This window comes from Mesoplodon densirostris, chromosome 12 (assembly GCF_025265405.1).
Source record: "Mesoplodon densirostris isolate mMesDen1 chromosome 12, mMesDen1 primary haplotype, whole genome shotgun sequence".
Classification (NCBI taxonomy): domain Eukaryota; kingdom Metazoa; phylum Chordata; class Mammalia; order Artiodactyla; family Ziphiidae; genus Mesoplodon; species Mesoplodon densirostris.
Window position 1 is genome coordinate 86,860,889 of NC_082672.1, and position 27,624 is coordinate 86,888,512.

The window sequence follows — 27,624 nt, forward strand, 5'->3', positions numbered from 1 at the left end:
TCATTTTTCCCACAGCAGTAGTATATTTATTGTGCTGAAATCAGGTAGCAGGGAATGAATAGCTCTGGGGAACCAGTACAGAATGTTCACAAAGATTTACAAATCTCTAGTCATTACACACTGAGCAGCAAAAACAAAAGTGTTGAATCCTCTTAGACCAAACTATTATATGCGTTGCAAATTTTCTGTAATTCTCATGTCTGCATGCCTTGGGGGGAAAGAGTGTAATTTTAATGCACAATAAATATTTTCTGGTTTACAAAATATTCTGAAATACTCTGCACAAACAGCATTACATCCTGCACATGCAGTTTTGACATGTTAAAGATACTTATACTTAGAAATATTCATGCCTTTTTTTTTTTTTTTTGGTCACATTTTCTCGAATGATCCCTGTGCAATACCCACTAGCAATTTAACCTATGTAATAAGACAGGGTGCAAGTTCTTTCCTAGTGAATTTCCAGTTGTCTTTTTTATATTACATGAAACACTTCATTTGTAAATAGCAAATTTAATTTTCTGATTCTGGCTACTCTCACTTTTGTGTTCATTTTATGTCTTAGCAATGAACACTTTGTAACAATCAAGCACTGAATTTAATGATCTTTAGCACCAAGGAGTCAAGAATATTGCACCAAAATGGGTTTACACTTCATATCTAGTTACAAATAAGATCTTGCAACTTGGTCACAAGAAAAATATCACTCCAAAATTAAACACGTTAAAAGAGAAGGGTAGTTTCACAGAAAAGCCTGCTGGACACTACTTGTAAAAAAAACACAAAACGGTGTTAGTGAATTTGAAAGTTAATATTAAAATCTACATTAGAGGACTCCTTGATTTTTTAATTAAAATTTATTTAATTTTAAATGTTCTTTCCAACAGAAGAGGTAGGTATATTTCCACATATGAAAAATCGGTAACAGCCACAAATCAAAACAAGGAAAGCCTGATAAAAATCAACATACTCCCTTCTAACAGCACATAAATGTAACTACTTTATGATGTTACTAATAGAGACATGAGTTGTTTCATGTTCCAACCAGACAATAATCTTAATGTTTATAATATATATCTGGTCGTAACAGGAGTATTGAAAGGCTGCCTTTTCATCACAAAAACTGTTTCCCACAGTGATTTGTGCTGCAGGTCACGGTGACCTTTGAGTCGCTGGGCAGGATTTTACTGTAATTCTTATTTTCACCAACACCATCATCATCAAGCCTCTAAGAGTCTACAGAGACCATCAGATTTTAAAAATTTAATTCCAACCAAAAGGGTATCTTCAGACTAGAGGTGGAGAGATTTGACCACTCCAGTCAGCAAATGAATTCAAATGTGCACGTTTTAAAGTACCTGCATTTCCAGTTTGGGACCAGAAGATGGAAGGTAACTGATTTTCATCAGTAGGTAAGTAGCAATTTAGCCAAAAAAAAAAGGCATAAAGACCATGTTTCTGTGATTATCAGTCTGAAGAATGAAGAGACATGAAAACTCTCATACATTGTACACACGAATATGACCAGGGGGAGGGGCTTCCAAAATCACGTGATGATTGCTTTGGTCTGACAACATCAAGGCTAATAAAAAAATGTTTAAAATAATAACTTCATAAATAAAACATCTGGGTGTTGTATTTAACACTTGACTTAATCTAAAGGTTACTAATACATAGAGCACGTTTGTCTTTTTCTCCCCATCCCCGAACCCTCATTTACTTCTGGTTTCCCTGAAATCTTATGTGAAGTGGGAGCTTCCTTGCTGTCGACACCAGGTAAGGCCCAGTTCACTTCACTCTCCTTTTGCCTTTCCGTTTTTCCGCCTGTTTCCATTTTCTACCACTAGGTGGTTTTCTGATTTGTTCACACTGTTGGCGGAAATACCATTCGCAGCTGTTTTTCCAGTTTTTGCTTCCTTAGGCTCTTTGTATGTCCGAACATAGAAGTTCAGGAAGAGACAGATGAAGCTGACTGCATAGGCGATGAGAGCCCAGTGCATCCACCTGGGGAACGGGCAATTGGTGTAAAGGGACAGCGCTGTGTGCCCAATGGTCACGTGGAACTGAACCTGAAAAACAAAACAGCGCAGGTACGTTTACCGTGGGCAGCAGACAGCTCGTCACGGCCTCAGCATCTTCTGTGTGGCTAAGCCAGGCCCACGCTGTCGCCCCACGGTCCAAGGCTTAAGAGTTCTCTGATTCCTCCTCACTCAGGCTGCTGCTCAAATGACATGTCCTCAGCTAGTGCTTCCTGGTAAGACTCAAGTACCTCCACCCAGAGGGTACCTCCATCCCTTTAACCGAAGGGTTTTGCTTTGTGTGGGTTTTTTCGTTTCATAGGAATTATGTCTTTTGCATCTGCTGACTTCTGGACTGTCCACCTCTCCACTCGTGTACAACCGAGGGCGGGGCTCTGCGTTGGTCTCCATGATTCCCGAGCCCCTGGCCTGGTGTCTGGGTTCAAGGAATTATTTTTTGGATAATGTTGAATCATTTTACCTAATGAGAGGGCATATCAGTGGCCTAAGAGAGTAAAGTAACGGTAATATAGGCTCTTCAATTTTTGTTTTCCTCCCATATTTTAGACTGATTTCTTTCCACAAAGTTGTCAGCAAGCCGGTACATATACTTCTAAAAATGAGCTTATCAAAATAGTTCATTACTTGTTTCTTACAGAACAGCGGACAGGTAAATATGCATCTGAAGGAACACAAGCCTTTAAAGACTAAGAGTTTTTGGTAAAATTTTGTAGATATTTGAGAATAAGTGTAAAAAGAGTGAATGGTTCTCAACATAAGAGTTATGAATTCCATGGTACTAACAAGGGTTAGCTTTTTACAAGATTAACACACACGATTAACTGTTGTGGGAACTTCTCGCTTGGAAATCCACTACCCTTCACGAAATTAACATCCTGTTTGGAAAGGGCAATTGTGGTTTCTCTTTAAAGGACGGCATTATCAATATTAATTACTATATTAAATATTAGTTTTGAAATTTATCCCATGTAAGCCCCAAATTTCTATCAGACTAAAAAACTTTAAAAGTTTTCCATGGCAGAATCCAGATTTTAAGAACTTTTGATTTCACAATGGTTTTTAGGACGTGCCTCACGGAAGAAGAGTGAGTGTGAGGGGTGGCATCGCTAGAGGACAGTCAGGTGTGAGCTCCAGCAAAGCAGAGATGGAGAGTTCACATGAGTTTTGTCACCTCCTCATTTTCTTGGGACCATCTAATAATTACTAAGAGAAATGAATTACACGAAGTATATAAACGGCTTACACAAAAACTGGAGGAAGCTTCCTATAGCATTTTACTTACAGATGAGTCCTGCACACCCAGCATTTCCCAAAGGTTGTGCTTCCTGTTTGGTTAGTCTATTGTTTAGAAACTTAAAGCAGAGATGAATAATGTTTCCAAATGTGATTCCACTGATAAAACTGTGTACACGCTATGATTAAAGCAAATTATAATGAATTCCAAGGTTTAAGAATAGCTACCACGTTGGTTTTGGATTTCCAGTTTGGTTACTGGGCTAGTGCTTAGCTTGGAAGGTGGTACTGATGCACCCAGATGCTACGAGAAGTCCTACTGGGGGTCGATGCTGAGAACTGCCTGCTCTGAAGACTAGCATTTGAGAATACCGAGCTCTGCTCTCTAAGGACTGTGTGTCGGGGAATTAAGAGTTCTCTGGTCCTTGGTCCCTTCCTTTTTAAAAATTTAATTTAATTAATTTTTAATTTTTTGGCCGTGCCACGAGGCGTGCAGGATCTTAGTTCCCCAACCGGGGATGGAACTCACATCCCCTGGGGTGGAAGCGTGGAGTCTTAACTGCTGCACCGCCAGGGAAGTCCCCCTTTGTCCCTGCCTTTTCCCCACCCCTTCCTTGGCTCTGTGCCTTTCCCACAACTTTCATATCCTAAACGTATGGGATCTGTTCACAAGGATGGAACAATGGAATAGACAACAGGAAATTTATGTCAGGGCAGGCTGAAGAGAGGCGGTAGTTACATTTTAAGTGAAAAAAAAAGTCTAAGAAAGAAGTTCGATTATGTTTCTAATCATGAAGGAGTCTGTGTACTTTGTGGTGTGCTTAGGTCTTTACTCATCCATTTCACAGATATGTTTAAAGGATATTTCTCTTAGACAAGAGCTGAGTCTGGTCTTTTAAGGACATTTAAAAAATGAGTGGCCACGACCACTAGGTCTATGAACAGGTAGTTCAGAACCAAACAGCCTCAACTCCTATAGCTGGAGCACAGAGAAAGTCGACTTGGTAACAGAAAATTGCCGAAAATGACTCAGCACTTTACAATTAATTAGATTCAAACATTCTCAGGGTTTCACCAGAAAAAACGTTAGAAGCATTTAACTCACCAGCTGCAGCATGGTCAGGTATCGTTTCCACCAAAGATACTTCTGAATCCATGGGCCAAAGGCAGTTAACCCGTAGTATGAGTACATAATCACATGGATGAAGGAATTCATCTGGGCTCCGAAAAATGCTTTAGAAAAACAGAGGTAATTACAAGATACAGAAACCTGTATTAGGTGATAAACCATTTGGACATAAAATAAATGAATCTACCTTATTTTCCAACATTTAATCTTAAGTACAGTTGAGGAATAAAAGTTGTAAAATAGTTCTAATGGAAAAGCCTTCTCTTCAGATCATGCCAAGTATTTTTAAAGTTTAGACTCAGGCTTCTACCATATAAATAAAAAAGGGTGTCCTTCAAATGCAAAGGACTTTCAAAGTGGCAAGTTTTCAAATGAGGGTACTCCAGTGGCTTAAGTAGGCCCCAATACAGAACTATTGCCAGTATTACTTTGCATTCTATTACTCTTGGGGAAAAAAAGTCATGGTACATATAATTGTTTAAGCAGATTTGTAAATGTTTCATTATTGCCTTTACATGTGCTGATATACATAGCTACAACAAAATAGTACCAAAATAGTACTTATTTCTTAGTTTTCTAAATAGTTTTAAATGGAAGGTAGCAAGGTGAACTGTACTATTATATACTGACTTGTACCCTGGGTCCCCATCAGAGGAATGGTCTGTTTACAGCTCAGTGATGTGACTCATCTCCAATGTACAGGCATCTGAAAGCTGGAGGCAGATCTTGGCCAAACTGTGAATTCAGATTCTCTTCAACACTAAGAAGGCTACACACAATTTCCTTTGAGTAAGAACCAACGGGTGCATGTGGGCCTATCTGAGAGCAGGAGTGGGCTTTGGGCTTGGATAAGAGACAAAGCCTTCAGATTGAGAAGCTGTATCTTGGTATCCTCTGGATTAGAACCACTAGAACTGCTCCCTATCAAAATATAACTTGCTATGTTTGGGATTCATTTATGCTTATCTCTGGGGTAAATCTTTAGTGGTGAAAGTAGTCACAGATAAAAAGCTAAAGCTTTACTTTCTTCAAATTTCTTTAAAGTGAAATTAACACAGAAATAATTAACCATGAAAAAGAAAATTAAATTATAGACCAAGTCAAATTCTCAGTACTTTCCATCTTCCATATTTACATAATTTACTACCTGGGGATATGTTTCTGAAAATGCTCACCCTGTCCCCCTGCGACCCACTTAATTCCAATCCACCACAATGTAAACATTGTACAGTGATGATATACGTGAAGGAAGGAGACTTGGTTGTTTTTCTTCCTCAGGATAAAAAACACTGTGTCCAAATACTCAATTCCCTTAGAAATAAAGTACCACCACAGAGCAGCAGCTATCTGTAGAAAGAAAGGGGAAAAAAAAAAAAGCATTTTACAAACACCAGAATGACACTATCACATGGTTTTCTACACATTCTAAGTCCTGAACAATCTTCACTGCACAAAACGTAGGAGGCATAGAATCATTTTTGTCTAAGTGGGTGTGAAACCTAGGCATCTATTCACAGGGAAAATAATGGGAAAGAAAGAGCCCAAATCTGTATCTACACAGTGCCAACAATTCAGAGAAAATTTTCAGTCTGTTCCATAGCTGGATGTCACCGGTACCCAACTGCTGAATGCAGAGCTGTAAACACTTTCACATTGCTATGATTTTCAACATGGTAGAGAAACGGAGATATTTACTTTGTAAAGGCATTTCACTTGTTCATGCCTAGCCTATATCATACCTCAGAGATTCTTGCAAGTGTGCTTGGGTATCAACTGGGCTCTGTGAGTGTCTTGTTTCTCTCTCTCTCACTTTAACATATGCAACAAAATACTTAATCACAGTAGTTTTTATTAGGCGGTAAAATCTTTAAAATGATAAATTGCAACAAACAAACACACACAACAAAATTTCTTAGGTCATAAATATAATCCTGCTTACATAAATAAGTCTTTTCTTTTCCTGGGCTCTAATTAAGACACCAGATGGTGCAGAAAGATTACATTACATGCTGAGATTAAAGATCCAAGGATCCCGTGAGAGGTGACCTCTGTATATATGTTTTAAAATATTTTCCAAGAATCCTACTAAAATAGTAACCTAAATTCATCTTTTTTATGTCAGGTATTTTCTATGACATGTATCCTATGTACAAATACCAAAGGCAGCGGTACATAACTGAAATCTGTTCATACACCTCTGTGTGTCAGGGGTTTGGCATATTCACTCACAGCCAGGCTTAGGCGTTTCAGAGCTGATAGAGACCTTCCTCATTTTATTCCTGCACCTGTTGGATGCCATGGGTTTTTATTTGTCTGGGTTTGGCTTTTTGCTTTTGAAAAACAAAATTACAATTTTAAAGTGTAGGCAAGGAAGAAAGAGAAAAGCCAAAGAAAAAATAGTATTGTATTTACAAACTGAGAATTATTTACTGAATTTGCTTGAGTAATAATATTGTTGAAAATGAGAAAGTTGTTTCAAAATAGGCTTGAAATAGGGGATTTCTCACAGCAACACTATATTAATATTCACTATTATGTTAGTACTTTAAAGTATAACATTTTGGTGCAGCAAACGTTATCTAGAAGGGAAGAGATAATGTCTTATTTCTCCCCCCATCTGGGCCTCTGAATTAGCCACAACTCATGAATAGTAATAAATAATCCTTCTCTTTAGTTTGTAAACTGAATAGCTACATCAAAGTGAAGAGATCCTTCTTGGCTACCTAACAATGGATACAAAAATGAGTCTTTGGGTAAAACACTTATTCCGCCACATCTCATATTAGGGAGGAGGAGAGAGCCAGGAAATTTTCAAATGCAATCGGCTGCCACTCTGGTTCTTTCTCCTACTTGGTTTCAGTTCTCACAATAGCTCCATTTTTAAAGAACTGACCGTCTACGCATGCCAGGATGGTAGGCTCACAATGACCAGAGTGGTATTTTTAAAACTTTATCCCCAAAATGTTAGCATGTTGTTTCGTCCAAGGGGTTTACCTAAGTTCACTCCTCAGAGAAAGCAAGTCCAGCGCTTTTCCCTTTCCTTCCCCTGACCTGAGCAAGACCAGAGTCAGCGCTCCACCCAGGGAGACGGTTCTCTAGCAGGGTTACCATAGCCAACAAATCTATATAAAGGGGCTCCTCTCATTCTCTCTCAGTCGCATCACGGGTCTTAGGTTCTTGTTAACCATTTGTTTACACGACTAGTGTCTGCCTCTCCCACCTTTGCTAGAATGTCAGCTCCACAAAGGCAGGGATCCTATCTGCCTTTCCACCTGGGTCCCCAGGGCCCCTCACACTATCTGCGTACAGCAGATGTTCAATACACATTTGTTCAATGAATAAAACCAACATGACAACCAAAAGGGGTGATTTTTCATTCATCGGCACGTTATATCTCCTAACAGGGAAATGAAGACAGAGACATAAAATAATAACTGCATTAAAGCAATCTGGTGCTGGGTCTTGATGAATACTGCTATTTATATTGTCCAACCCTGATGCTAAAGAGCTACTTTTTTCCAAGGGCAGCTATTACAAATTATATTAATACATATATTACATGTAACATAAAACACACATATACATATAACATATGATATATATGCTATATAAATATGTTTTATGTATATGTAATGTTTAATATGAACCATAGTACACAAGAGGAGTTCAATAAATAGTTAACAAAATAAGATAATTTACTGTTTCTTCGACTTGAGTAAAATGGTAATTTTACTGATGTAGGTGACTGCAAAGTAAAATATGATAACATTATATTACTAGTCTACTTTTCTGCAACTACGATAAAAACTGAGTTTATACCTATACAAGTAGTGCGATGCTTAATTTACTAAACAGTACATAGTTTATAAGACGTTCGTTTTCCTCAGACTTAACAAATGAATTCAACTTTCTTAGAGTTTCTATTCTTGACCAAAAAAACCAAAAATCTAAAATATCATCTTTATACTAAACACGGAACTTCTTTTTTTATTTTTTTGAGTACTGCATTTTAGTAATCCAACACACCTTCACTCTCACATCACCAAATGAGAGAAGATACTGGAGGGATGAAAACAGATTTTCGATTATGTACTTTTAAAAAAAAGCATAGCTTTATGGACTCGAAACAATCCAGTACACTTTTACACTCTACTGAAGAATGTTTTTCACAGACTAGGGACTATGATATTAAACCGACTTCTACTGATTAACAGTGTTTTTAAGGTACTTACCCTGACTTCGTGAACGTTATCTGAATAATCCACACTCTGGCAAATATAGCTGTATCCTGCATTATATGATCCCATGAATAACTGGAAAAAGGGAATAATATTTGGAGTAAAGTTTTAGTAGATACAGCATTTATAAGCACTACTTACAATATGCAAACTTCCAAAATATTTTTAAAAGCAATACTGTCTTAAAATTTTTCAATGCATTAAACATTTAATATGTTGGAATTTCTAAAATTTACTATCTGTCAATTTATTTTAAAATTGAAATCTAAATTTAAAATGACATGTGACATTTGGACTGAGACAGAGACTATCTACCTCCTAATATTAAGAGAAATTGTGATTCACCATGCAGCAAAAGTTGAATGGATTTCTAGTCTTGAACCAGAGTGGGTTGCATCTAACAAATTGCGTAAAGTATCCAAACAAGTTAAAGTTTTTTATGAAGTTGAGCTTCTGTAGGCTAAGTTGTCAATTAAAGAAAGGTTTTTTAAAAGGAGCATGCTGTTCTTCTTTTTTTTTTTTGGCGGTACGCGGGCCTCTCACTGTGTGGCCACTACCATTGCGGAGCACAGGCTCTGGATGCACAACCTCAGCAGCCATGGCTCACAGGCCCAGCCACTCCGCAGCATGTGGGATCTTCCCGGACCAGGGCACGAACGTGCGTCCCCTGCATCGGCAGGCGGACTCTCCACCACTGTGCCACCAGGGAAGCCTGAGCATGCTGTTCTTCTTCCTAGCATCACCAGTCCAGTACCTTGGGTTCATACAGAACGCTAATGAGGAGTCTCTTGGAAAACAAATTCCTTTCACTCTTACAACTTAAGAAATGGCTGTGCCAACCCAGCCTTTAGGATTTTCTTTCAAAATGCCATGGAGGATTTGCTGCTGCCCAGAAAGGTGGACAGTGGTTAGCAGCAACAGCTGTGTAACAGTTAACTCACTTCAGTTCCAACATAAAATACAATTACACTATGTAATAGGATTTAAACCTGAGATCGGTATTTTACATCTGCATATTTTCATCAGTTACCAAACCTGAAACTGCTGAATAAGAATTATAAACATATAGCTATAACTATTTACTGAGTGCTTAATATGTTCCAAACACTATGTAAAACTTATCTCACTTATCTCTGATACCCTAAAAGTTAGGTATTATGCCCATCTTACAGATGGGGAAAATGAATCTCAAAAAAGTTAAATAACTTCCAGTGTCAGAAAAGCTAGTAAGGGTTATTTTAGAATCCAGTCTGTCTGCTTCAAAATCCCACTTTAAACAACTATCTTACACTTTATATATGTTTCATATTTTTGTTATCCAAAAATGAAAACTGTCTGGGCTTCCCTGGTGGCACAGTGATTGAGAGTCCGCCTGCCGATGCAGGGGACACGGGTTCGTGCCCTGGTCCGGGAGGATCCCACATCCGCGGCTGGGCCCGTGAGCCATGGCTGCTTGGCCTGCGCGTCCGGAGCCTGTGCTCCGCAATGGGAGAGGCCACAACAGTGAGAGGCCCGCGTACCGCAAAAATGAAAACTGTCAATAACATAAAATTTACTCTTAGAGTAGCTAACACTTATCTTAGGGCACAACATTACAATGATAGTTTTACACATTCTCCTTTTTTAACTTGCAATAGACCTGGGGAATTATAAAGTGAACTTTAGTAAACCTACCTCTCTGAAGATAAAAAGGTTAAGCAAAACCATCCCGAAATTATAGATAATGAGCGCTAAACGCATCTGGAAAGGTTCTCGGTCCTTCATCCATTTTGGACCCAGCCACACGAACAGGAGGTAAAGGGTACTTATACAAAGCGTAGGCAATGGGGACTGCATCAGAGGCCAATTTTCCACACGTTTATCTACAGAGAGAACATAAAATTCCTTATACAATAAATGTTCTACAAAATGGACTTATTAGGAAGCATAATGTTTCAACTTAGTTTTCCTAATTTGACCAAACACAGATTCTTAGAGGCCCAACAAAAATACATGACGTAAAAACCAAAGAAACAAGACCAATTCCTGGGAGTACCTTTTGAAAATGAAGTTTCATTACATAAGGCACACGTTATATGTTTTATAGAGAACCTCGAGAACAGAGAGAAGAAACAAAGCTCATTGAAAATTCAGAAGAGGCTTGGGATGAAAAGTTAATCAAAGGTTTCATAGACAGAAAATAAATACTTTAAGGAGAAACCTGACTTTCATATTAAACATCTGAAATTTATTAGCACAGTTTGGAAGCTGCTCCATCCTATGCCAAAAGCAGGAAAAACTTAGTAAAATGAAGAGGTCTGGAGCATGGAAGCCGTTCCCCAGAATATTTCTGGATACTGAAGACAAGAGTTATATGTGTATTAAGTTGAGGATTAAGTTAGAGATCATTACATTTCTATAACATTTAAAAAGCAACCACATATTCAAGACATTTTTCTTTTTCCTTGAGAACATGAGTCTACCTTTTTTCCCATGAATATAACCAACTTAAGTAATTTTCTCTAAAGCTATAAATCATTTACCTTACATATGTGTGTGTGTGTGTGTGTGTGTGTGTATATATATATATATATATATATATATATAATGTAACATATTATTTCATTTAAAATGAATCAACTGTTTTAAAATTCAAATATGCAAACCTGCATCAAATTTATAATAGAATTTTGCCACAAATAAAACATTTCTAAGAGGAGCATGAAGATGAAATATGAGGTTGACAAAAATTTACATTACAAAAGGACACTGAAGTTAATTTTTATATTTCTAAAAGCTAAACAGCATTTTAAAGGTTGTGAATCTAATGTCTAGCTTATTCTTGGTAATGCAAAACACTTCTATGTTCTATTTTGAGGAAAATAATATATTTTTTTTAAAGTAAAAAAAAAAATTTATCTTTCAGCCCGTTCGTAAAACCTAGCCTAAATGAATTTAACTTAATTGCTCATTACAATGTCCCCCTATTTAAACTGTCACTTTTACTAAAACTATATATGCAAAATAGCTCTGGGTAAGTTAACTGTCTTTCAAAATACTTCACCTAAAAATAAATTAGTCTGTTTCTATATGCTGTCAACAGAAAATAAGATACAAGACATGAAACACAAATACAAAAATATTTAATCACCTAACTTCCGAAGTTGGGGCGTGACACAATAACCATGGTTTCTATAAAATAAGAGTTGTTAGAAGGGTGGGATAGTGACTTGAAAAAAAACACATACGAAAACAACAACGACAACAAAAAACCCAGAAAAACTGATTTTACTTTATCGTTAACAGAGGAGGCCTACTCTCTATCTATTCATGGAAATTATGGTTCTGTCATTCAAATCAAAACATATTCTAGCATTAAAAATAAACTAAAGTACTTAAAAGACAGGAGAGACAGTAATCCTCTTACAAGAAGAGAGTGACTTAAAAGATGGGGGGCTGAGTTTTGTTGAAGGCACTGTACCACTATGGTCTTACCAGTGATTGTTCCCTTTTCTTTACTGTCGTCATATTATTCTTCTGTGACCATATCTTTCTATGCCAAAAGCCAACCTAAAACACGGGGTATTCATCGACTTAGATCTTTATTTTTCTATATTATAGAAAAAAAAAAAACTAATACAAACCCCCTAAATCCTAAAGCTTGGCTGTACTTCAGGTCACTAGGGAAGGAGCTGCCAGGGTCTCCAGCCCCATCCACAAACTAGAGAGAGGGCAGATGCTGCTTCTCCCATGGATACAAAGAGCAAAAGGACTCTGTTATGAGAGAATCTATGTAACAAAGACAGGAAGATAAATTCACCTGTAAGGAGACTCTAATTTCTGACATCACAGATTATGTCTTACTCTTTTTTTTTTTTGCGGTACGCGGGCCTCTCACTGTTGTGGCCTCTCCCGTTGTGGAGCACAGGCTCCGGATGAGCAGGCTCAGCGGCCATGGCTCACGGGCCCAGCCGCTCCACGGCATGTGGGATCTTCCCGGACCGGGGCATGAACCCGTGTCCGCTGCATTGGCAGGCGGACTCTCCACCACTGCGCCACCGGGGAAGCCCTGTCTTACTCTTATACACACAGAATTCCTCTTGACTTCAAAGGCAGTTCTGAGCAGCAAGCAGGAAAAAACTAGAGAAATGGGGCCAAACTTTCCCCTAAATCAAGAATAAATAAATAAGCTCCTTCTTTCAGATGCACAGTATGAGTAACTCACTCAACAGAGGTAAGAAGCTGAAGGTCTGATAAGATGAAGCACTGACAGAGGCCAAGAGAAGGGTAAAGAGGTGGAGGGGAAAAGATAAGGAGCAGCAGACGTATCCGAGAAGGCACAGGAGGCTCCATCAGCAAACAGTCGGGCTGAGTTTCAGTGCCGGCTCTGCGGCTGTGGGTAGGACCTTAAGGGCATAATTGGCCCTCATCTCCTGATGGAGAGATGAAGGGGAACTAGATTAGTGCTTCTCCAACTTTAATGAGGAGAAGAATTACCTGGCGGCACAGTTACAATGCAGGTTCTGACTCAGCAGCTCAGGGTACAGCCCATTTTTAGGAAGATTCTGCATTTTCTAGGAAGTGCCAACTGACTCTACGCCAAGAGCCTCATGGACCGTCCTTGAGTATCAGAAAACTAGGGGATCCCTTGGGATTTTTTAAAAAAACTTTTGAAAATGGTTACTTTTTAAAATAACAATTTGGAGGAAGAATGGAATTGAAGGTAAGGAAAACTGGATGGAGAAAATAGGCAGTTTCCACTGGCCAGGGCACCCACTTCTCACGGCCAGAGTCCCCGCACGTGTGTTCCCTTACAGGGCATCACACGGTCCTGTAAACTTCCTTAAACTTCCATCTCCCGCAAGGCAGGGGCTGGGTATCTCGCTCTTGTATTACCAGGCCTGCTGAGGTGCCTGAACATTCATTTGATGAATATATGAGGAGATCATTTTTTTTCATATTAGTCCTTTATTGTCTATCCCTTCAGTGAACCCCAACAGTACAGTTACTGATAGTCGAGGTTTCTTCAGAGCCCAGCAGCCCTTTCCCACAGCTCTTCCCAAACCTCCTCCATGTCAGCTCACAGCTTTAACCTGAAATCAGTCAACACCACCTCCTCCCAGTACTGAGAGCATGTGTGCTCCATGGGGCTCAACGTCTTTACCACGTTGCTTTCTCCAGGGAAAAAACACAACACCCAACAATGCACGTCATGCCGTCCCTTGACAACCACTTAACAGAGCCCTATGTCCAGCCTATAAAAGGCGACATTTCACACCATATCCATCTCACATCAGCCCTCCAGTTCACAAGGGTCAGAGGGCTCTCAAAAATTCCACCCCCAATGATTATCACAGAAGTTGTAGTCATTGTCAGCAACGTGAATCACAGTACAATAGCAACTTCCACTCTGTGCTAACATTTGCATGAAATTTCTCCATGTCTTTGCAGTTATCTGTGTCTTTCTGAATTTGTGTGCATTGCTATTTCTATCTGACAAGATAGCCTACACTTCTTTTACATGTTCCCTTTTCCACGAAAAAGAAGGACTGAGTAGGTCACAGTAGTATCAAACGATGGTATGAAAATTCACCATTTTACTAAACAGTCCCCCAGGTCTTGGACCAAAAACAAGTGATGGCAGATTAGGACAGTAAAGAAAAACCACGAGTACCGAAGCTTTACCTATTTTATATTAGTAATGAACTTTTATATAAAATAATGAATTATCCAGCTTTTCATTAACACAAATGTGTAAATGACATTTTTTATATGTTGCCTTTCTTCTAAGAAAGATGTGTGCACTTGCTTGCTTTTTTCTTTTGGCTTTTTTCCAGTTTTATTGAGAAACAATTGACATAGGTCACTGTTTAAGCTTAAGGCGTATAGCACGATGGTTTGATTTACATAGACTGTGACATCGTGACCACAAGGTTCAGCTAACATCCATCTTCTCATATAGAGAAAATAAAAAGAAAAGAAAGAAGAAAAAAAGGAAAACATTTTTCCTCCTTGTGATGAGAACTCTTGGATTTACTCTAACAACTTTCCTATATACCACGCGGTGGTGTTAGCTACAGTCCTCACGTCGTACACCGAGCCCCTAGTGCTTATCTCATAACCAGAAGTCTATACCTTTTGACCACCTTCCTCCAACGCCCCGTCCCATCACTTTCCACCTCTGGTAACCATATGTCTGACCTCTCCTCCTGAGTTTAGTGTTTAATTTTTTTAATAACCTTTTGAAAGTAAATTAAATCCTCTATTCATTTGAGTTACACTGAATCCAAATGTAGATTACGCATATTAGAGTAAAAGAAGATATATTTCTGGTACACTGTCAATACCCTAATCCTACACAGTTATGGGTGGGATTCCATACCATGAATTTATTAGGAAAAAAAAAAAAAAGAAAACTTCTGTTGAAACCCTATCCCTCCCCCCACCACTGAAGTCAAAATTCTGTCATCAAGGAATACCGAGATTCAAATGGGTTTCACATAACACTCTTGGGAATTCTCTCTTTGAAAAGCTCTTCTTTTTGGTGGGGGTGTGGGGGAATCACTATGGTAGAAATATAAATTGGACTCCAGTCGATCTGTTTGCCAAACTGTCTTCTTTCTATATTTTATATTATTAATATGTTTATCAACAGGTCTATGCCTTTGTATCTTGATGATTTTGCTCTTATTTTTGAGCCTATTTATTAACAATTTTAAGCCTTTCATGTTGCATGGAAGCCTTGATCTAAATTAGATGTGCAGAACTTTAGATTTAGAAATGATCCCTTTATCTCAAAAATGAGATGCAGAGAGGCCAAGAGACCTGCTGGAGAAGGTGGAGCAAAAGCCTCCTGCGGCCCAACAGCTCCTCCAGGACCACTCAGTCACCATGCCCACTCATTCTAAGGGAGAAATGCTCCCATCAATTTCTTCCTAAGTTATAGGTTTAAAGAAAATTTTCAAATAGAATTGTGCCTATCCATCATGTTCCTTCAGGAGAAAGAAAACATGAGGGACCTACAAAAGTCCCCTTAGCAGAAAGAAGGACAAGAGATAAACAAACCAAGGCTCACGCTTTCACGGGTGGTGCATCTGGCAGACCTGGTCGAGGACCGTGATGCTTTGGAAGACATGACGCTAAATGCTGGGGAAGGACCAAGGATGTCTAGCCTGAAAAAAAGGAGGCCTCATCACCTACTAAAGAGATAGCAGATTTATGCTCTATTGCCAGAGAACCAGTGAGAAGAGCTTTAGGGAAATAAATTACAGCTAGATTCAGAAAATTTCTAACCATGAGGTCTCTTTTTCTGTAAGTAGAAAAGTTGTCTCCCTTGGTAATGAGGTCCCTCTCTGAGTTTTAAAGTTAAGCAAACCTAAAGCTAAATATGATAGCAAATCAAGTTTAGGAGCAAGAAACTTTATTTCAATAATAAGAATTACTAATAAGATACATTACCTTAACCTTCCAGACCCTTAAGAGTGAACTTCTTTCTCAGTAAATAGTTTCCTTTTAGAACATTGTGACTGTCTCATAAAGCTCATGCCGAGTGGGACTGATTTATTTACAAACATTAGCCTGGTCAGCAATCACACAATTTTATCCATGTTAAAAGGCCACGGAATGGTTACACAACTGTATGCGTTTGTCAGAACTCACAAACTGATCCTCGGAAAGAGTTCATTTTATCATGTATAAATTATACCTTTATTTTTAAAATGGGGGGAAAAATGGTCCATCTGAAGTGGGGCTTCCTTTGAACACCCTCCACCGATAGTCTTTTATTCTTTACCTGATTTATATCTTAAAATCATCCAGTATGGTATATAGAACAGCTTTTCAAGTCAGACGCTCCATCCCTTTTGAGCTAAGTGATTTGCAACAGGTTATTTGGCCCCTGACCGCTCAGAATTTGCCAGCTATTAGAGGAGACAGACATGAAAAATCAATTGCTTTGCAGGACGATGACAGCAATGTCAGAGGCCAGTCTGAGGACAGTGGCAGGACAGGAGAGAGGCGACGAGGGCCACTTCCAGAGCTGACATCTGAACTGTTCCTTGAAGAAAAGACGAGGGACTTGCCAAGCAGACAGGGAGGGCGGAAGGCTTTCTTGCAGAGAGAACCATACGTATAAAGAGCCCCAAATCAAGAGATGAAGCACTTATTTTGTAAACTAAGCAGGCCTGAGGTGGAGCATGTATACAAGGAACGACGGCAGGAAACGACCAGAGACTTACAGGTCAGATCGGACCCGGGAGAGTCTCACAAACTATGCTGAAGACGCTGGAACTTATCCTGTAGATCCTGGGGAGATGCTTCATTGGTTAGAAACAGGAGACCACGTTCGGCTTTTAGCAGATCATGACGGAGGCAGTGGGAGATGGACTGAAGGGGAAAGGCAGGGAAACCAGCTGGATCCGTGGTTCTCAGGTATCTGTCTGTTGCTAGGCTGCCCACAGAAGGATCATCTGCTTGTTAAAAATATAGATTCCTAGGCTCCACCCCAGTATCTACTGAATCAACATCTGTGTGTGTGTGTTGGGGGCGGGGACAGCACCACGACCTCAGAGTTCCCCTGGTGATGCTGATGGGCAGCCAGCCTTGGAGACCACTATAATGCAAGAAATGAGGGAAACCTGGATTTGGGGGCTGCACGGGTGATGGAAAAGATAGGCAGATATGAAAGTCACAGGGGCACAATCTACAGACGTGGTGGCTGACATGGACGTGAGAGGTGAGAGCGAAAGAAAGGTTCAGGATCACCCCCAGATTTCTGACTTGCCTGGCGGCATACATGGTAAAGTCATGGATCCAGGACAGAGCATAAAGGAAGAGGAGCAGATCTGGAAGGAGATGACAAGGTGCATTTTTTTAAAATTAATTAATTTATTTATTTTGGGCTGCACTGGGTCTTCGTTGCTGCGCGCGGGCTTTTCTCTAGTTGCGGCGAGCGGGGGCTACTCTTCATTGTGGTGCACGGACTTCTCATTTCTCATTGCAGTGGCTTCTCTTGTTGCGGAGCATGGGCTCCAGGCGTGCGGGCTTCATTAGTTGGGGCATGTGGGCTCAGTGGTTGTGGCTCGCGGGCTCTAGAGCGCAGGCTCAGTAGTTGCGGCGCATGGGTTTAGTTGCTCCGCGGCATGTGGGATCTTCCCAGACCAGGGCTCGAACCCGTGTCCCCTGCATCGGCAGGTGGATTCTTAACCACTGCGCCACCAGGGAAGTCCGATCAGGTGCATTTTTAAACAGCTTGTGTTTGAAGCACTCATGGGACACCTAAGTGGAGGCATCCAGTAGGTTCTGGAGCTGCAGATGACTGCCGGGGCTGCAGACGCACAGGGGAGTCACGGGCAGTGAGAACCCCAGCAGAAGTTCAGGTCACAAGGGAAGGAGCGCATAGAATGAGAGAATAAAAGGAACAAAGATTGAACCCTGGGGGACACTTAAGGGAAGAGTGGGATCCGTGGCTGCGAAGCAACCAGAGAGGAAGAAAAAGTGAAAATGATGTTGTGAGGGCCAAGAGAGTAAGGTGTTTTGAAAGCCATGGGGTGGGTGACAGATGCTATGGATGGAGAGTCAACTGTTCTCCCCTCTTTTTTTTGTGTGTGCGGTACGCGGGCCTCTCACTGTTGTGGCCTCTTCCATTGCGGAGCACAGGCTCCGGACGCGCAGGCTCAGCGGCCATGGCTCACGGGCCCAGCCGCTCCGCGGCATGTGGGATCTTCCCGGACTGGGGCACGAACCCGTGTCCCCTGCATCGGCAGGCAGACTCTCAACCACTGCGCCACCAGGGAAGCCCTCCCCTCTTCCTTTTAATGAGGAAATAATAACCATCTCACAGGGCTGATGGGCGATGGTTAAACGGGAGAGTTCCCAGCACACGTGGACACCGCAGAGCCCTTCCTTCCGCTGCATCCCGCTCCCTCTGCACCCACGCCTCCACGCAGGTGTGTCCTACGTCAGGGATCATCTGAGCCCCTCCTGCTAAGAGTCAAGCCCTTCGATGTCTTCCAGGCCTTTTCTTCCTGACCTAGAGGAGTTCCCTAGGTTCCGGATATGGGCATTCAAGTCAGACTAGCAGCCTGACAACCCCAGCTTCCTCATTCAGCAGCTGAATAAGCCTCGGGAAGTTACCTAGTCTCTCTGGGCTTACGGGTGACGACAAGGTTGTCGGGAGGAATCAGACGCTGCGTGTATAGTGTCTGACACAGAATAAGAGCTCAGTACGTGTCAGCATTGCCATGATTACTGACGATAATCAAACCACTAAATCCCCCTCTGCCCCAAGAGAAGAGTTAAACCAAATTAAAGAAAAATTACCATCAGTAATTTTTATGTTCTATAGAAAAAAATATAAAGTAAGATTAAGTTTAGACTATCTAAGCCATTGTTTTCGGAGCTATTACAAGGATTCAATAAAATGGCCTTAAGAGAACATGTAGTCTCAAACCTTCTAATTGTACAGGTAGAAATATGAGCCCCAAAGAATCAGGAATTATTTGCCCAAGACCATGTAAAAATGTAATAATTTACCCTTGACCGTGTAATAATTTGCCCTTGACCATGTAATAATGTGCCCTTGACCATGCCCAAGACCATGAAACCACCTGCAGAATAATACACTTATTCTCTAATGTTACTGTTATTATTTTTGACAAAACAGTTAACTCTGGGTTGTTCAAGGAACATGTAGATCATTAAATGGGTACAGAATTATAGCAACAAGCACAGTGCTATGTCAAAACAGGTGCTTAAATAACTGTATCCCTTTGCTTTTCTATTCCTTTAACTATTTCCTATGGAGCAGATAAGAGAAAGTGAAAAGGACTAAATATGAATCTGTTATTTTCACTACTTGGGCAGCACAGTAACAGTCTTGTTGGAAAAGGTTGGCATTGTTGCACAGAATGAGGTTTTTCAATTACTTATCAATATATGTTTGTTTGAAATTGCTTTACCTGTTTAAAGAATTTTTTAAAGTTCCATCTGTATCCAGAATTTAAGAGCCGGATGAGACCTCAGAGATTACCAAATTCAACTCAATTAAGAGATGAAAAAAGTTGAGTTGGAAAAGCAAAGGGGCAGCTCCAAACTCTCTCGGCTAATTAGCGGCAGATCTGGGACTGAAGCCTCGGTCATCTGAACACCAGTCCAGGACCCCTTCCATTCCCTACACCACGCTGCCCTCCTCACTCCCACACACATCACAAGGCTTCTGCACAGACCACGAAGAGAGAGGAAGAATTACATCTGATTTTATATCTCCTGAAAGTATTTCGTGCTAAGTGATTTAATGGTTTGATTCCTTCATTAAATTTAGTCAACATCAATTGAACTGATGACTACCTTTAAAAAGGGTAAAGATCATTTTTAAGACTCTCTGTAATTTAGTGTAGCCCAAAACCTTACTAGTATTTAGCAACCAGAATATATCACTATTTGAAATTATACTGGATTAAGAGGGTTGTATCAAATCAACAAATGTATGGGCACTTCCTAGTGTTGGGGAGAAAAATACAAAGTGAAAAGATAAATAATAATGAAGGTTAAAACAGTACAAGACAACAGAGTCCCAGAAGGAACAGCACAAGGATGTACATGAGCAATTGTTTAGGATGATGGGACCAGATGCAGCAATGAGCTGCTCCGGGTACCACGACCGAGAAAGGCTCTGTGTGGGAGGGAGACTGAGCCGGGAGGGTCTTGGTGAAGGGCACGTGTGGCAGGAGCCAGGGGAAAGGGCAGTAAAGGCAAGGGCGGTGTGATAAGGGACGTCAAGGCAGACGTGCACACGTTTTACTCACGGGTGAGTTATCCAAGTTGGCTAGAGCTGCACATCTGTGGGCAGGGAACTGCTGACTGACCAAGTTAGAAAGGAGAGCTGGAAACTGGTTTTGAAAGGCCATGTATTTCTTCCTCCCTTCTCTTTTCTAAAAGTCAAAACCCATATGATTTTTTTTTTCTTTTTTTTTTTTGCGGTACGCAGGCCTCTCCCTGTTGTGGCCTCTCCCGTTGCAGAGCACAGGCTCTGGATGCGCAGGCTCAGCGGCCATGGCTCACGGGCCCAGCCGCTCCGCGGCATGTGGGATCTTCCCGGACCGGGGCACGAACCCGTGTCCCCTGCATCGGCAGGCGGACTCTCAACCACTGCGCCACCAGGGAAGCCCGATTTTTTAAACATATATTCTAACACATTCTCATTCTAAGGGAAAATAAAACAACAGCACCTTAATTGAAAAACATCCTGATAATGAAAAAGAAAAAAGAGCCATGTAGCATGAGAAAAGACAGATGATTCTGTTACCCAACTCTTCTGTATGTGCTAATATATGTCTAATTCAAAATAATAAGTGACTCAATAAATGTAAAATAATACTTATGTTAATAATATTAAATCATTCACTAATGACATTATCATAGGACCAAAAAAAAATAAAACATCGAATTTTAAAAGGATGACCAACTTCTTTGTGACACTTAAGATCACAAAAGCACTGTCTGATATAACTATCTACATAATTCTTAAAACCTTGTTTCCCTAAGCCAAAGAATCTATCTGTATAAAACTGTGTCCTGACACCAGTTTTAGAATTTGCTCTGTTTTCCCCTCCTGGAATTCCATCTGTGATTGGATGCTATGCTACATGCTGCTGGGGAATGGACAAGAGCATCAGACATTAGAATCTAGGAGTCTGCCACCAAAAACCGCTGGTGAGGGAAAAAGTAACAAGAATCAAACAAACAAACAAACAACCCTAAAATGGACCTCCTAGAGGCTTCAGGGAGGTTATGAAAGAAAGATAAGACCAGGACCTCATTGAAAATGCCGCCGAGGGGAGATCCCACATTAGAAGATGGAGACGTTCCACATATTTGGCTTTATTTAACTGCCTAGAACTCAGAATGTCTTTTCTCAAAGAAACATTGAAAATGGTAAGTGAGTTTCCAGGCTAGGCCAAACAAAAAACCTGTTTTAGATAATAACGTAGATAAAAAACTCTACATTAACTGTGACAAATAACAAACCCAACGTAACTATAATAGACGATATTAAAGACCCAAGCTCCTCTGGGGTCCAGCAATCTGTGGGACAGACCCTACCTATCTGAGCTGAGTTAAACATCCCCTCCCACGGGCCCCCAGTTTCAGCACGCCAGGCTGACTCACTGGCCCTCAAACTCATTCCCAGTTTCCGTGGGTTTTTAGTTTTGACACCCCTTTCCTTAGTCGACCTTTCAAATACTCTTCCCAACAGTATCCACATCAACTTCACGTGGTGAAACAGCTAAAATACTCTAAAGGCAGAGCCTGTACATTCCTCTCATGACTCAAGACTGCGGTGCAAGTAGAAGTGGAGATGAGGAGGGTAGAGAAGCGATCTCCTGACCTTCCCTCGGCCCCAGCTAGGCCTGACTCTGACTCCGATCACACTGCCTTCAGGCCATGATGCCAAGGAAGGTGGAATGGCCGTACGCTGCACGGGGCAGTGACCGAGTGCCCTCATTCTCTCCCCGGAGCCCAGAACTGTGCCTGCACGTGGCAGGTGATGAGGTAAGAAGGAAAGATTATACAAGCCTAGCTTCTGAATTTCATCATCATCCCACAGGAGGCCTCCCTCCTCCTGAACCACTCATCCCCTTCTCCCTTCTGCCCCTCCAAAGTGAGGGCAAGGCCAGCTAGACGAGCCTTTCACGCTCTAACTTCAACTCCCAAGTAGACACTCATTTTTCACCCAAGTATAGGGTGCCATATTTGTGAACAGAGAGCAGCGTCAAAGTCCCCCACCAAACACACATGCATGTACAAACATACTCCAAGAACAGTGGCTGTTTAAAAACATGTGGTTGGGGCTTCCCTGGTGGCGCAGTGGTTGAGAGTCCACCTGCCGATGCAGGGGACGCGGGTTCGTGCCCCGGTCCGGGAAGATCCCACATGCCGCAGAGCGGCTGGGCCCGTGAGCCATGGCCGCTGAGCCTGCGCGTCCGGAGCCTGTGCTCCAAAACGGGAGAGGCCACAACAGTGAGAGGCCCGCGTACCGCAAAAAAAAAAAAAAAAAGAAAAACATGTGGTCAATGTACATAGTGCTATATTTAAAATAGATAACCAACAAAGACCTACTGTATAGCACAGGGAACTCTGCTCAGTGTTATGTAACAACCTAAATGGGAAAATAATTGGAAAAAGAATAAATACATGTATATGTATAACTGAATCACTTTGCTGTACACCTGAAACTATCACAACGTTGTTAATCAACTATACTCCAACATAAAATAAAAAGTTTAAAATAATAAAAAAAACATGATCAAAAAGAAATATGGTAGCTCAAGAGACATCTGGCCTTATTGTGGGCATGCTGGCTACTAACTTTCTAGGATGTTTCTATGTTAATGTCAGTTACACAAAATGGTACTAATAAGTATTTATTAAAATAATAAATGCAACAGAAAATATAAGGTACAATTCAGGTACAAATGGGTATTTATAAGTTGGGGATATTAAGACTCATTGGTTCAAATTTTACATACAATTCTTCTTGATTAGATGAGGACCCCAGTCCTAATCATTTTAATGTGCGCATAAAGTGAAAAAAACACAATGGCATCAGAGTACCTACTCTCATGCCACCAACGGGTATAAAAATGTCCTATACCAGTCCATACTTTCCTATATATTATAAACCAAGACTCACTTGCTTGTTCAAAATATCTATAAATATAATATAGAGAAGGGAAAATTTATTTTTGCTGTTTTTCTAAAAGTACAGCTCTTTCAAAGTTTTGACTCCAATGTATAAAGTGTTAATGATGTAGTAAAAGTAATACTTTCTGTGTTTATACACTATGGGACATATTCTGTATTTGCTAGATATGTGTCTCTGAAAAGCCCAATTTTTTTTTTTTTTTTTTTTTTTTTTGCGGTACGCGGGCCTCTCACTGTTGTGGCCTCTCCCGTTGCGGAGCACAGGCTCCGGACGCGCAGGCTCAGCGGCCATGGCTCACGGGCCTAGCCGCTCCATGGCATGTGGGATCTTCCCGGACCGGGGCACGAACCCGTGTCCCCTGCATCGGCAGGCGGACTCTCAACCACTGCACCACCAGGGAAGCCCAAGCCCAATTTGTATACATTGCTTTGGACGTGTTTTATTAAATACCACCATTTTGGGGACTTCCCTGGTGCTGCAGTGGTTAAGAATCTGCCTGCCAATGCAGGGGACATGGGTTCAAGCCCTGGTCCGGGAAGATCCCACAAGCCGCGGAGCAACTAAGCCTGTGTGCCACAACTACTAAGCCTGCGCTCTAGAGCCCGTGAGCCACAACTACTGAGCCCATATGCCACAACTACTGAAGCCCGTGAGCCTAGAGCCCAGGACCCGCAACAAGAGAAGCCACCAGCCCCCATTCACCGCAACTAGAGAAAGCCTGTGTGCAGCAATGAAGACCCAATGCAGCCAATAAATAAATAAATAAATAAATAAATAAATAAATAATACCACCATTTGATATAACAGTGCAAAATGGTATTTTTGCAGAAACTGCCCTAGGGCAAAAATCTCTGGGCTCATCAGATGTACTCTACAAATGTGTAACTATTCCTGTTCTGCAAGTCCAAAGTAGATAAGAGTTAGGCAGAAAACTTTACACTTAACTTTACACTTAGGCAGAAACCTCAGTGGAGAGAAGTATTTAATGAACTGATAAAACAGAAACAAAGAAGCACACAACTACAGTGTGAGGATGAAAGCACTCAAGGGCACAGAGCCTTGCTCATTTCTTTCTCTCCCTGAATGATCTGCATTCTTTCACCATACTCATCGCTATTTCTCAACACCATCTTTCTCTCTGCCCACTTTTATCTTCCCCTCTGACTCATCAACTTCTTCTTCAGCCTCATCTCATAAGCTACTTTTCTACTTTGAAACTCCTTCACCCAGATTTTCATGAAACTATAGCAAGGAGATCCTCTTGGAATCAGAGTAGTGCGAATGAATCAAAGACCGGAGAGCACAGAAGAAGGGGGGTGTGTGTGGTGAGAGGGTGAAAGGAAACGGGGCAGACCTATTCTGCCTGAGTCTGAAATAGCCCTCTTACACAGCAGCAAGGTAGAACCCACTAAGCCTCTAAGTTGGCTAAGAAATACCATCTACCTACACTAGGTAGCTCATTACAGAAAGCAAGGAAGCAGTCTCAGGTTTCGTAAGTGGATAGCCAGAGCATGGGTGAATACCTTCCCTCTGATCTGCTAGTGAGAGGTCACTTCGTTCTAGTGGCTACTCTCACTACTCCGGCTTGGCCCTCAATATTATAGTATTTGCCCTTCACAGGCTCCTGGACAGCTTTCACATGAGGCAAGTGCACAAAGCTTCCCGTTTCATTTGTGACTTTTTTTATACAAGCATCATTAGGAAGGAATTAACCATCACAGAAAGGCATAGTCTACCTTTGCTGTCAATTGCTTTGCGACGCCAGAGGTGGGAACGCTCTGAGGTAGGAGGGGAAGACAGACAGGAATGAGAACTCCTGGGTGTGGCTGGTTATATGGAGATTTGAGGACCTTGACGAGGCCTGAACTCTGAAGTAGGCAAAGTGCAATTATCTGACAAAGAGCTTGCCTGAGGTTCAGCTCTGTACAATTGTGTCGTGGGAAACCCTGATGCAACGTTTAAATAACCAAAATCACAGAGACAAAGGGAAGGATACATCTTTCCCAGTTTTTGTAGGTACAGCAGCATAACCTCAGCGTACACTACATAGAAGAGAGACTTAAAAAGGAACGACTCCATTAAAAAGTGCTTTTTAACCATTTGCAAGTGCAACAGCCAAATAAGTAGCTTATTTCTCAGTGTCAAACTTGAGATCTTCTGAAAAAGAATACACTTTGCTAAAGAAGTTAAAGCCATATCAATGCCCAAGAATCATTTTGTCTCACACATAAATAATTCCAGCACACGTTTTTTTCCACGACATATATCCCATGTACTGTACTGTGTTCATGCTGTAACCATTGTCCCATTGATTCTAACAACGAACACCAAACTATAGGAATATATTTCCATTCCTTGGGAAGGGAGGCACAGTCTTAACATGTAATGTTAACCTCCGCCGCCGCTGGGCTGCAGGGCAATACTGCAAAAGGACTGGAAACGGCAAAACATAAGATCATTTCTAAAATCCCGTTAGCTTAATTGTTTATTTCAAAAACTTGTAAATGCTTTAAACCCAAAAGTAACTGAAGTAAGTGAAGAAAATAAATGGTAAAATATAAAAATAACATATTAGCACAACTCTTCCCCTTAGAAAAGCTGCCTAGCTCAGCCAACTAACGATCCCTGTCAAACTGCAACACCGAAAGGGAAAAGTTTGCCAATTTAAGACAATTGTATACGTGTGGGCTTCTGGGACCACCTCTAGGTGCTGCTGTAGAGACCCCCTTTCCTAAAGATTCTCTCCTTCTTTCCCGGTGTTTTAACCTTCCCCCTCCCCCTGACCGCACTGCACTGCGCAAAGCCACCACAGACAATCACTTCAAGCCTATCTGTTGTTGAAAAAGCCTTGGAAACTAACCTCCTCCAAGGTTCAAGGAGCCGAACAATGGCTTTTGACTTTTTATTCCAAATTATATTCTAGATGGACGAGCTAGACAAGAAAATATTAGCAGGTGTGTCAAAGCAACCAGGAGGCCAAAAGAAGCAAAAGGACAGCGACCACTGGGCCCTCCGCCCTCCCGAGCCATCTCACCGACGGAATGTTGCTAAATGTTAAAAATGATCCCTGTGCAAAAGAGAACTGTCAGAGCTCGGAAGATGTGGGACCACAGGGTGGGGCGGGCCTGCGCCGAGCTCTCAGCAGCACAGACTCCATCTGAAATGCCAGCTCCTGCACCCGAGAACCTGACGAGAGATGGTGGAAGCTCAGAGGAAAACCGGGCAAGCGTCGAGGGGAGGGGGAAGACTTAACGTTCGGATCAGATTAACCAGTGCCCTAGCGCGGTCTCCGCGCCCGGCACCTCCTCGGATCCGCAGCACCCCAACAGCCGCAGGGGGCGGGGGCGCTGCCGGGCCGGGCGCTCCGAGGCCGGGGGCTGGTGTCTCCCGCGGAGCCAGGCGAGGATGGAGAGCTTTACCTGTGATGGACAAGGTCCAGCGGTAGAACTCCACGGTGTCGTTGAGCGCCGTGGACACCACGTTCAGGACGCTGCCCGGCTCCGAGTCCAGGAGCCCCATCGCGGCGGTGAGCGGGCGCCGGCGTTGGGAGGAGGAAGCGGAGACCCCGCGTGAGGATCGACCTCCGAGGCGACGGCGGACCGAGCGAGCGGCAGCCGGCGACCCCTCTAACGGCGGCGGCCCAGCTGCGTCTTCTCCCCTACGTCGGGGCGCCGCGGCGGCGGCGGCGGGGATACGGTGGCGGCGGCGGCGGCGACGAGCCGGATGGAGGAGAAGGTACCGTCAAAGCTCCCGGGGGGAGGAGGAGGAGGAGGTGAAGATCCTGCCGTGAGCGCCCAGCGCTACACCCATCTGCCGCCGCGCGCCGCCGCCGCTCCAATCTCCTCGGCCGGCATCACGTGGCCGCGCGCGGGAGGAGGGACCGGCGCGCCCCTCCTCCCGCCCGCGTGCGGGGACTTTGCGCAGGGATACTGCGGCGGGGAGGGGCCTGCGGGGCCGGGGCCGTGCAGGCCGCTGGCCGCCCCGCATCCCTGGTCCTCGCCCTCTACGCGTGGCCTGGGGAGCGGGGCACCGCGGCCTTCCCTTGCCACCTCCCCGCGCGGGTCTCCCCGCTCCCCTTCCCCGCCTCCCTCTCCCATCGGGCCCCTGCGGAGGAGTATGACGCCTTCCCACGCGTGACCTCGCATCCACCCTGGATGCGCCTTTGGAAACTGGACAGGGAAGAATGGGCGTTTTGTGGGGAAGGCTGAGGTAGGCGACGTGCTTTGGCCCTTACCTGTCATTCACTTCGATTTCCCTTGGGTTCTGTTTCCTTCACCTCCACCTGCACAGACTTGTTACCAT

At 42.4% G+C, this 27,624-nt stretch overlaps 1 protein-coding gene across 1 annotated transcript; it reads right to left on the reverse strand.

The window, feature by feature from the left end:
- Positions 1-27,176, reverse strand: ELOVL4 (ELOVL fatty acid elongase 4). Its single transcript, XM_060114833.1, has 6 exons — positions 26,742-27,176; positions 10,314-10,501; positions 8,634-8,714; positions 5,577-5,748; positions 4,378-4,505; positions 1-2,069 (listed from the first exon to the last, which is right to left on the reverse strand). The coding sequence occupies exons 1-6, from the start codon at positions 26,839-26,841 to the stop codon at positions 1,794-1,796; spliced, it is 945 nt and encodes a 314-aa protein (XP_059970816.1). The 5' UTR covers positions 26,842-27,176; the 3' UTR covers positions 1-1,793.
- Between the last annotated feature and the right edge of the window lie 448 nt (positions 27,177-27,624).

Excerpts from the sequence above, each read along its gene's own strand:
- ELOVL4 (XM_060114833.1), bottom strand. The coding sequence starts at position 26,841 with ATGGGGCTCCTGGACTCGGAGCCGGGCAGCGTCCTGAACGTGGTGTCC. Across the intron at positions 10,502-26,741 it reads CTGGACCTTGTCCATCACAG|ATAAACGTGTGGAAAATTGG; the intron begins GTAAAGCTCTCC and ends TTCTCTCTGTAG. Across the intron at positions 2,070-4,377 it reads ACCTGACCATGCTGCAGCTG|GTTCAGTTCCACGTGACCAT; the intron begins GTGAGTTAAATG and ends TTTGTTTTTCAG.